This window comes from Mercurialis annua, linkage group LG3 (genome assembly GCF_937616625.2).
Source record: "Mercurialis annua linkage group LG3, ddMerAnnu1.2, whole genome shotgun sequence".
NCBI lineage: Eukaryota > Viridiplantae > Streptophyta > Magnoliopsida > Malpighiales > Euphorbiaceae > Mercurialis > Mercurialis annua.
The window spans coordinates 56,774,282-56,786,487 of record NC_065572.1 but is presented as its reverse complement, the minus strand read 5'-3'; the positions used below and the strand labels follow the sequence as shown (position 1 = coordinate 56,786,487).

The 12,206-nt window shown below is 31.9% G+C and overlaps 1 protein-coding gene across 1 annotated transcript; it reads left to right on the top strand.

The window, feature by feature from the left end:
- The first annotated feature begins 8,779 nt into the window (after positions 1-8,779).
- LOC126672703 (uncharacterized) lies at positions 8,780-9,968 on the top strand. Its single transcript, XM_050366659.1, has 2 exons — positions 8,780-9,655; positions 9,879-9,968. The coding sequence occupies exons 1-2, from the start codon at positions 8,780-8,782 to the stop codon at positions 9,966-9,968; spliced, it is 966 nt and encodes a 321-aa protein (XP_050222616.1).
- The last annotated feature ends 2,238 nt before the right edge of the window (positions 9,969-12,206 follow it).

Here is a 12,206-nt window from a genome sequence, read left to right as displayed (position 1 = left end):
TCAGATCGGCATCCTTTTTTTCAAAAAGAGCCACCTAACGATCCTTAATCGCATTTTGGGCCATCAACTCCAAAAGAAATGTATTTTGCTCCTTAAGCGATCCTTTCAGCCTCGCCCTCTCTGAATCACATTCGCCGAGCAGGGTCTCAAACCTCTGGACTTCGTCTTCGGTGAATTGACGACGATTATTTAAAACAATGATTGCCAAAATAGTCTACAAATAAAAAATTAAAGATAAATAAGAAAACAACAATAAAACATAGAAAAACAAAAATGGAAAAAGAAGAAAAACATACCGAAAAAACCGTAAAGACAAGACAAGTTTGAGAAGTCCTCGCCGAGTTCCTTGTCGAACCATTTAATGTCCTTGGAAATGGATAGGTTCTTAATAAATCCATCCAGTACAAGAGGATTCAGAAGGCTCGACCAATTTTTCCTTTTGACCCAATCAGCCACTTTCAGAATCTCTTTCAAAGTAGCCTTCTTAACAAGTCGGCGTTTTCTCTTAACCTTGGAATCGCCAACACTAACAGCAGGAGTATCAACGTCCATCGTGAATGGTGCAATACTCATAATCACATCTGGTGCAGGTTCAACACCCTCAAAAGTAGACTCCGAGGCCGTCTCAACAATAGGCTCAGAGTCAACATTATAATTTCGGCGGTCTCTCCTACAGACACCGCCGAAGTCGGAGGTGCAGATACCTCGACAATGTCTTCGGAAGGAATCGCCTCTACACTGGAAAGAGCAACTTCGCCCATAGGAACAGATATGCCCACTTTAAAACCTAATAATATATTGTCGGACGAAGAAGACATTCTATAAAAAAGTAGAATAAGTACAAATCAGGATAATACCTTCCACAACTTCTTTATAAGAAATATAAGCAAGTCCTTTTGAGGGATCCTCCAAAGGTAACCACCTACACCTAATATGACTGTTAACTAATACTGACAAGATCGGGTCTTGAAAAATGTTATGAAAAGATAAATCAATGGCTATAGTGGACTGAGATAAGCTAAAAGGCAAAGGCGAAGTCTTCACCACCTTAGCTGAAAAACCTTTCAAAAAAACGTGGAAAAGCAAAGTCATGCGCGACAATTAAGTATTTTGATCTCCACCCTACACTGTAACTTAATAACCGACCTTCCTTTATTACCATTAGTGAAAATTAAAACCTCATCATTCCTAAACAAAAACACAAAATAATGAAAAAATGTTCGTGGAAGAGGCCTCCCCCGAAGCCTACAAGATTCTACAAAAAGAGGTTAATATTTGAATAGTCCCGGGATATACTTTCACAACAGCGATATTCAATTCACAACATAGTTAAAAAATAAAAATATCTAAAGGAAATCTAAGGCCAGCTATGAGTTTCTCCTCAAAGATAACCGCCTCCCTCGAAAAGAACGAGGATAGACAAATGCCCTCATATGGTAATTGGGTGTCCTAACTCCATCACCTATAGGAAAATTATACTTAAAAGGAACTTCTAAAATTTGCTCCTTAGACAAATATGACTCTCTAAGAACCATACAACCAACTCAGCTTTCATCTTCCTCTTAGGCGACATCTAAGAAAGGGAACTAGACAAACAATAAAAATAGAAATTCAAAAAGCGAAAAAGACCAAAGCAGGAAACAATCACAAAAAAGGAAAAACACCAAGAACACAAAAATACAAAGACAAATACAGGAAAAAAAACGAATTAAAACGCTCTTAAAAGTCCAAAAAAATAATAATAAAAGTACCTGTAAAAATCAAGAAAAATGAAAATGGAACTGGAAAGAATCAACAAAGATAAAGAAACCCAAAAAAAGAGAAAAATGGAAGATAATGAAGAACGAAATGAAATGAAGATCAAAGTACAAATTAAATATAAAGAAATCCAAACGTCCAAATAAACGGATGAGCGCCACGTGCCAAGAAAAGCGACATTTGGCTCAAATCCAAAAACTTTAGCGGACAAAGAGAATCAAAATTCAGAAAATCCAAAATGATTTGAATGACAAGTGAAGCGAATCACCTGGATCACAAAACGAATCGTCAGACAAAAGCTAAAATTAAGCAAGACATAAATACCAAGACTTCAGCTCACTTACGGGGAGGCTAATGAAGAAAACCGAACTATAGAATAAAATAATGAACCGAGTTGTATAAGGTCCGCTCGCAAAAGCAAATCCAAAAACTCGCCCAAGACTAGCAATTTAAGTCATAGAAAACTCAACGTGGCTATAGAACTACTTAAGAGGATTCGCCCGAGTCCCCAAAAAGCTCTAATCGCATAGAATTCGATAAATCTCGCAATCACATCCAAAGTGCGTCGCTAGTAGATATGATTGTATGAGACAATATAAAGATCCTAGAAGATCAAATCTTGCGCAATCACTTTCCTACTTGGAAACGTATTCCTATTTGAGAAGATAATATTATTTATAAAGACATTTCTAAATAGAACTCTTTCCTATAACTAATAGGAATCTCTTTCCATAATCATATTCAGATTCATATAACTAATAAGAATCTCTTTCCTATTCCAACTCAAAGAAGTATTCATCATGCTCATTATATAAAAGGCCTTAGGTATGCCTACAACACAACTACATTTAATACTCCCTTAAACTCAAAAACTGACTTAAGCATTGGAGCGCTATTCGGACAACCACCATCCAATAAGCCATCTACTCTGTTTTGCAGGTTCAAAGTCCATTGAGAAGACAGACTTCATCACTTATAAATAATGATCTTGTGAAATTCTAATTATTCTTATTTCAACAAAAAAAATTATTGAAACAAATCGAATAAAAAATATTTTAAGACATTTTTATTAGTAAATTAATTTTGAAAATTACTTTTAATCCTTAGATTCTTGAAACATATTGAATTTAAACTATTATTATAATTATATAATAAACAATACAACTTGTAAATTATGTATTAGTCACTAAAGAATAGACTTGATCTAGTTAATAGAAATATTTTACAAAAGGCTTAATTTTTCAAAAAAAACTTTAACCTTCTAGCCCCTTTTTAATTTCACCCCAATGTTGTAAATTCGTCAATTATACCCAAATTCACACCTTTTGATTTCAACTTTACTCAATTTTCAAATTAGACTCTTTTCCATTTGAAAAAAGTCAAAAAACCGTTATAAATGACTTATTTGAACTATTTGTCATTTAAAAAATTCAAAATAAATGACTCTTTTTTTTTATAATTTCAAAATGAATGACGTATCCGAATTTATTCCCGATGAAAAAGGGGTCAATTCAGTACATACGGTAAAATTGAAAGTGAAAGGTGTGGATTTGAATACAACTGGCGAATTTACAAAAAGTCGAGAAATTACAAAGGGACTAATTAAAAGGTAGAGATTTTTTGGGACATTAGGCAGCTTTTACAAGATATGTAATACTATTTTGAGAATTTTTAAGATTTTTCTTTTTAATATGGATTAAAATATTATAAAATAAATTAAAAAGCTAAATTATATTTTATTTTTACTAATTGAACTTCTTTATTGACAAATATATATATTTGGCATGATTCACATTATTACATAGCTTGTTAGAAAAATATATTATCCTTTTTTAAAATGGTAACCCATTGTTGAAAGAAAAAAAATACTATGTAAATAAACAAATCCTTGTTATGAGTCTGTGAAATTGCTAATTTCTTGACTGAAAATTTAAAATTAGCCGAAAAAGACAGTTACTATATATATTTTCTTTCTAAATCATCATCATCTGAGTCATAATATTAGAAATATAATAATGATAATGTAAACTGATTTCTAGTCCAAGCATAATTATCACTGACCAAAATACAATTAAGTATAGTAATGTTATTTTATAGACAATTATATTCTGAACATAATTAATTAGAGTGTCAAATACCCGATTAATTTAAGTACAAAATCAGTTTATCTTATACACATTTTAATATTTATTTAATTAAACAATTAAATTGTAAACTTTTGGTCATATATAATTTATCTATAAATTTAAATTGGTAAATGAATTTTAAGAGAGAAATAAATAAAAGAATATGTTGTCTAAGAATTTGAAAACCAAACGTTATATAAAAATAATAATTAGAGTGAACAAATTGAGTTAATAGTTTGACAAAAAAAAATGAGGAAATTACATCATTTACCAAAAAAATAAAAATAATTATAAAACTACATGTTGACTTTTTTCATTTACAAAAATATTAATAATATTTACAAAAGTATAAAAAAATAAAAAATAATATCAAACATACGGTGTATACTGTGGGTATAATGTCAGTATACTAATAAACTAACATTATATCAACATTATACCAAAATTATACCGACATTATACATACTGAGATTTTATTAATATTAAATAAAAATTTCCAAAACTACATCAAATCGTATACTGAAAATTAAATTAATAATATACCAAAATTATACCATCAGTATACCAAGAGTATACAAATTCTCTAATTCATTACCAACTATAGTGAAAAATACACATAAAAACAAATACATGTTATCAACTAGAAAATATATATAAAAATTTATAATCAATATACCAAAAATATATTGAAATTATACCAATAATAAACCAAATATTATTTTTAAATTATCTGATTTATAGTTTTAAGATTCCAAAATTATACCATGATTATACCGACATTATACAAATCATACTTTTGTAATTAATTTTCATTTTTGATACTTTTGTAATTAATTTTAAATCAGTCGTATTTTTGTAAATAAAAAAAGTTTACAGGTACTTTTGTAAATATTTTTAAAATTTTAGGTATTTTTGTCATCGTCCCAAAAAAAATTGAGTTAATAGTAATACCAATAAAATCATAATCCATAACATAAATAAGTGGCTAAACGTGGCAATTTTGACTTGTACCATATTGCGTATGAAAGTTGTTGATAAATCACATATTCGGATTATTTGACTTTCTTAAAGAATATAAAAATTGCTAAAAAAACATAAAAAATAGTTTGCTGCTTCCAGAAGTGGAAACCCTACCAACATCCCTCCATTTGTTGACAATCTTCTTTTGGTCAATATTGCTTTTGGCCTTTGCAATTTGCATACACCAATTGTGGCCGGCTGCATCTACCCAATAACAATGCCTAGTTTCCATCTTCAAAAACAACTCAAAGTCAATTGTGGCCTTTGTTGGAATAAATCCATATGGCTACACATATATGGTTTACGGGTTCGTCCATATAAAAATCCAATGCATTAATGTAAGTGGAAAGTTATCAAGGGTTAATGACATGTTTGACTCAAAAATTACAAAAATTTCTTAAATTAACCCATGATTAGCGATTTTTTATATACCGCGATACACTTTGGCGAGTTAAAGTAAACCGCAGAAGCGTTCTGCGATATGTATATGTGACTCGACTTGGGGCCAGGTGGAGCCACGTAGGAGTGACTCGTGGAAGTCTTCCGCGAGTCAAAATGACTGCGCAGAGACAGGGAATAAATTCCCTTGACGGAAGTAGTTGTGGCTCGCATAAGATTTCTGCGAGCCACAACTACTATAAAAGGGGAAATTTCCCCTTTTTTATTGTGTAGAAACCGAATTGAAACAGAAAAAAAAAGATATTCAGCTCTTAGGCTATGGGTGGAAAATAAAATAATTGTTTTATAGAAAGAGAAATTTGTGGAGAAGATTTTGCGGAGACGGTTTTCGTAGCGGAATATATATTATTTTGCTGAATTATCGGACGAAAAGAAATTTAAACAAGGACTACATCAGATGAATTTTTAAAATTTATTAACATGTTATTTTTAATTATTAGTATGTATATGATGTTTAAAATGTAGTTAGATATATAAATGTAGTTAGATTTGGTGAGATTTTTTAAAATATGTATTATAAAATAAATTAGATTAAAGTCTAAATTAAATTAGATTAATGTGAAAATTTTAGAGAAATATAAACAAGAGTATATAGTGAATATTTCTTATTTTTATGAAATTTTAGAAAAATTCTTAAATTAGGTACCAATTAATGAAAAATTTTAAATTTGAAAAATTATAGTATGAATAGATTCGAAAAATAAAAACTAAAAAATTAAATATTAAAATTGATAAAACTTCACGTCATGTTTCTCAACCACAACCCTAACCCTAAACACCAAACCTCCAACCACCAAGCTCTGGCCACCCAGTTTCAACCACCGTACCAGCAATCATCCCAATGCCATGATCCTGTTTTTTACATTGAGAACTAGCCGGACTCCTAGAACTATATCAATCTTCAACAGGCCTTCTCGAAGTTTGGAGTTGCTGGAAGGGTTTCGTTGGCAAGGAAGCGTAATGTAAGAAACAAGCGATTTGGATTTCTCAGACCTAATCCGGAAGAAGATTTGAAGACAGTTAAGGCGCGGTTGAATTCAGTCAGGATCGGTTATTATCGTATCAAGGCTTTTGACGCTAAGTATCCAACTAGGGTTTTTTTTCCAAGCAATGCTCTAAAGGATACCAGTATTGTACGTCCAGCTCAGAAACCCAGCTCGCAGCAGCAGCATGTTTTCGAACCATCTATTCGTAATAGTAGATTGATTAAGGACCTAATGAACTAAAAAATAAAAGTTTAAGGGCCTGAGAAAGTCAAATAGAAGTTGAGAGACATGATGAACAAAAAAATTAAAATTTAAGGATTTGAGAAAGTCAAATAAAAGTTAAAGAACTTGATGAACCAAAAAATAAAAGTTTAAGGATCTTAAAATAAATTTAGTAATAATCTAATGTCCTAACGCTTAAACCATTTGTATCAGTATAATAGTCTAAGAATGCATGCAATACAAAAAGGACTTATTATGTATAAGTAGATGAAGCAATGACTAATACGTCATATAATCATATCAGTATTATTTCACTTACAGTTATGGCCACATAAACATTAAAAACAACTCAAAGTCAATTGTGGCCTTTGTTGGAATAAATCCATATGGCTACATATATGGATTACGGGTTCGTCCATAATAAAAAAGGCTTTGTTCGTATATGCTTGAATTGGGCTTGGACTTTAATATTTTCCTACTAAAACTTTAGCACATATACGCCTTTTTTGTTTAAAAGACAGCAAACATACCTTTCACCATAACAATTTCACCATAACGGACTAATACCGTTAAATATCTCCATCTTCTCCGATGAACAACGACAGTTTCTTCTTCAAATCAATAAAAATTAGGTTCCTCAAAAATATAGAATCAAACAGCTAATCTCCAAAATTGTTCCGATTTCTGCTGATTTCTCCAAAAAAATTCAGATAATTCAATAATTCATCAGCTTTGTCCTGTTTATTCAACTATTTCTCTGACTTCAAGCATTCAATCTCTCATCTAATTCAGGTACGTGATTCAAATTTAATCAATTACTCAATTAATGTCTTAGTAATTTTTCATTACATTCAATTTTGTAAAATCAAATTATAGTATCTGTGTTTTAGTTTTCATTCCATTTAGAGAGATCTGAATTTTTTTAGGTTTTTCTTTGAAATCAATTACAATTATGATGAATGAGTTTTATTTTAATTTTTGAATCAATTTCTAGGTTATAACTGTGCAATTATATTTGGCAGTATATAAGAACGTTTTTCATTGAAAAATTTAAAATACAAAATAAGAATGCTCTATATAAAATTATGATTGATCTGTTTGAATATAGTTGTTTCTAACTCTATTAATTATGTCTGCAATATGTGCAAATTAAGCTTATGGCATTTTAAATTAACTGACATGGTTAAATCTTTATTAGGAATAAGTTCAAAGCATATTTTGATATTTTTTTGTTTTTGTTTTTCTGTTTAGTACATGGAAAATATTCCAGTATTCATTCATTATAATGGAGAGTGGAATCAGAGTATGGACTACCTCAATTTTGATGTTACTGGAATGGTTTTGCCGAATGAATGTGACTACATCAGTTTACTACAGAAACTAAATAATCAACTGGAAAGCAACTAGAGAGTTACTGAAATAGAAGTCAAGTACCAAGTGAAAAACGGATATCCACCTTTGAAGATACAAGATAATGCTACTTTATTCTTTTACAAAGAGCTCAAAAAACAAGATGGAGATTGCACAAAGTATCCATTGTGCATATCATTTGCCAAAAGTCAAAGGGACGTCAACTTCTTTGATTCGACTTTATTGTTGACTAATACCCAAATCAGAAGCATTCATACAGCTGCTGCCTCAAGCTCAAAAACTACGTCAGAAATGATGTCATTTAATGGAGAAGCAGACGGTAGCATTTCAGAGGCAGTCCTTTGCGCAAACTATGCGAGTAATGACTTTGATGGCGAGGACGAAGAGATAGAGAGCAAGTTTGATGACGCAAATGTGATATCGAATAGAAAACATCCAGAAATTGATCAAGGGCAGATTTACAAAGACAAAGAAATTTTGACCACGGTTATGAGCTTCTACGCGATAAAGAATCACTTCCAATATAAGGTGAATAAGTCATGTAGAAGACAGTTTTTCTTAGATTGTTGGGATGAGAGATGTGATTGGAAATTAAGAGTTTCAAGAAAAAGAAAAACAAGCATGTTCATGATAAGGAAGTTGAACAATGTTCATATTTGCCCATTAGAATCAAGAACAAGCAACCAAAGGCAAGCAACATCAGCAATCATTGGAGAGTGCATTAAGTCAAAAATTTTGAGTTTAAAAACAGTTTACACGCCGGGAGATATATTGAGGGACATGAAAGAAGACTACGGTGTAAACATCAACCATACAAAAGCTTATAGATAAAAAGAGATGGCTCTTGAAAAAATAAGAGGAAGAGCCGATGATTCATTTGTAAAGCTGCCGTCTTATTTATATCTCCTACAAATTGCAAATTCAGGATCATTTGTGAGATTACAAACTACAGAAGACAACAGCTTTCTCTATGTGTTCATTGCTTTAGATGCTTCAATAAAAGGCTGGACTTCGTGTATGCCTTTGGTAGCAGTTGATGGCACATTTCTAAAGTCAGCTTATGGTGGAACACTGCTCTCAGCAAGTACACAAGATGGAAACGGAAAAATTTTGCCCTTAGCGTTTTCAGTGGCAGATTCTGAAAATAATGAATCATGGGAATGGTTTATTCAAAATTTAAGAGAGGCATTTGGATTGAGAGAGGGAATGTGTATTATTTTGGATCGGCATGAGAGCATAAAAAATGCAATTGAAAAGGTATATCCTGAAGTTAGCCATGGAATATGCACCTTTCATTTGTACAACAACCTCAAAACAAATTTCAGGAAGAAATCAAAAGATTTCATAAAAACATTTTTCAAAGCAGCAAGGGCATACACTAAAGATAAATTTGATTTTTACATGGCTGAAATTGACGATATGGATGCGCGTATAAGGCCGTATCTAGAAAAAGTGGGGTATGCAAAATGGGCGAGGGCACATATTACAAACAATAGACATTTGATGATGACAACAAATGTGGCAGAATCTTTGAATGCAAAAATTAGAGGTGTAAGGGAACTACCAATAACACCTTTGTTAGAGTACCTACGAGCATTGGTTCAAGAATGGACATATACAAATAGGTTCTCAGCCATGTCAACCTTCACAAGCGTTTCAAAAAGAGCTGAAAACATGCTACATGAAAACTACATTGATTCGCTGAAAATGAAGGTCAGATTTACTTGTTATATATCCTAATAAAATGTGTGTGCATTTTGGTGTATGCCCTTATTTTATATTTGTTTCTTTTGTGTTCATTAACATGTGTCGGCTTTAATTAATTGTTGCTGTTTATGATAAAATGAGTGTCCAATTTGGATTTTTTTAGCTTGGCATCAAATAACTAAAGAATTACAATCAATTAATTGTTGCTGTTGTGTTCTGATTTTTGTAGATTCGAAGAGGAGAATTTTCTTTTGCACATTTTTTTGCGGAGTTTACGGACACAACAGGAAAACGTGCAAAAATGCCCCAAAAAAATTGATTGTAATTCTTTTGTTATTTGATTTTCTTTTTAAATACATTTTGATTTCATGATTCAGATTCAAACAAGAATATGAAATTATTATTCAATAATTACACATTTCAAAAATATCTTATGTTTTTTTATTTTTATTTAAAGATAGCAATTAATGAATTACAAGTAAAACCGTATGAAAAACACATATGGCTATCGTTTTCGCTATAAGTATTATTTAAGTAGATTTTAGTCAGCTCATTAGTAGCTCATTAGTATCAGGTCTTGGAAAAGGTTTAAATTTACCTTATGATAAGTCTTTATGTTAAAAAAATGGACTTCTTTTCATAAGTAAGCTACTATATTAAATATTTATTAGATACATTCTGATTAGATCATCAAATTCAAATCAAAAAATAAATTTATTGTACAATTATAAAAAAAATCTAAGCAGCTTTATGGTAGCTCATGAGCACCTACAAATTCAAGCAGCTTTATGGTAGCTCATGAGCAGCTTTTTGGTAGCTCAATAAACTAGAATCATAAATATTTCATAAGATGTGAAAATATATAAAAACTAGGTCGATGCCCGCGCGTTGCGCGGGTGCGATTGAATAGTTTAATAATTTTTTATATAAATTTCTCCAAATTTTTAATTTATATTAAAATAAATAATTTAACATTTTATATCAATTAAATTCTTATAATTTTTAAAATATAGTTAATTTTAGTGACTCACCATTAAATTGGCTCAATCTATTGGTCTATTTCTTGTATAAGATAGTTTGCTGGTGCATTGATGGTCGACGATGATAATTTGTCACGACCCGATTTCCCCCTCGAAACTCGAACCGAGACCGGCGCTAGGGAATGGGAATTGTTGTTCCGAAACCCGTAGCAAGCCTAAAACCTCTATAAATTTTTCGCCACCTAAATATAAATCTAGATCGTACCTCGCGTACGACCCGTTTTCAGAAAACACCGTTAAAACATTTTTCCGTTTAACGTGGAAAACTGTCACGACCCATTTTCATGAATCGCGACCGGCGCTAGGGTATGGGTAATGTAGTACCGAAACCGGTAGCTAGCCTTTCATTCAACGCATAAACACATAAACCTGCAGAAAACCAATGCTCGGGGGGAACCGAGACTTCAGCCTAAATCTAGCAGATATAATATTCAACAGATAATATAACATGCTTATCCAATTCTGAGTCTAAAAATAGGCATAACATAAATAATCCGAAATAATTACATAACATGCCAGAGCAATATAACTAGTCAGACCAATCCGACAAACAACTGTAATAATAATAAAGACGTCTAGTCAACTACTGCGGTCTAAGAATAAAATAGTTTGACAGTTTATCAAAATAAATGGAACCTCCGAGGAAAAGTAAATGCGGAGATCACCAGACTCTCTCAGATCATAACCCTGGGAAAAATTGGGAAAACAACGGGGTCAGATATACTGAGATGAGTTCATACCACTATTTACATTTATTAAGTGGAAAACCTTTAAAACGTTTAAAACATTTAATAACGATATTATAGATAATAGTTGGAACCCTAATCCACAATTCTAATAAATATCACAATCCAATAGGTCTGGTCCCGAGAGCTGAGCTACACCGAGTTACCACTGACCACACTTATACCAGAGTCCCGAGAGCTGAGCTACACCGAGTTACTCTACCTGGTCCCGAGAGCTATGCTCACACCGAGTTGCCACATTTCCATATATACCTTACCCAGATCTATACCGGTGCGCACGCAGTCCTAATGATGCCCATTAGGTAGCATGTTCCAACTAAAAGCCATAATGGAAAAACAGTTCGAAATATACATATACATTATATATTTATATATTAAAATAACAATTTACTTAATAAAGCGGTAAATAGTAAGTACAAACTCACTGCTTGCTAATCCACGTGACAACCTCGCAAGCAATCGAATCATGGTTCGTCTCCGAAGTACGAACGGTCGACGGGTCTAAACAAGGTATAAATAATAATTAAAAACATACCCTAACTCTAAAGAGTACTAGACACCACATAGGACTAGCACAAACGACAAGTCAAGGTAAAGCCCATCAAAATAAACACAATACTCAATAAAATAACAAGCCAACAAAAGTCATGTTAAGTTAAGTTCCCGACCTTTAAAACATAAACCGGAGTGGGCAAAAACCCAAATCAACTTTATTTCAAATAAGTGATTCCAAAGTAGTGAGTCAACTGAGTCATCACTATGCTCAATTTC

Coding starts and splice junctions, on each gene's coding strand:
- LOC126672703 (XM_050366659.1), top strand. CDS start 8,780: ATGGCTCTTGAAAAAATAAGAGGAAGAGCCGATGATTCATTTGTAAAG. Junction 9,656..9,878: donor TTGATTCGCTGAAAATGAAG/GTCAGATTTACT, acceptor TGATTTTTGTAG/ATTCGAAGAGGAGAATTTTC.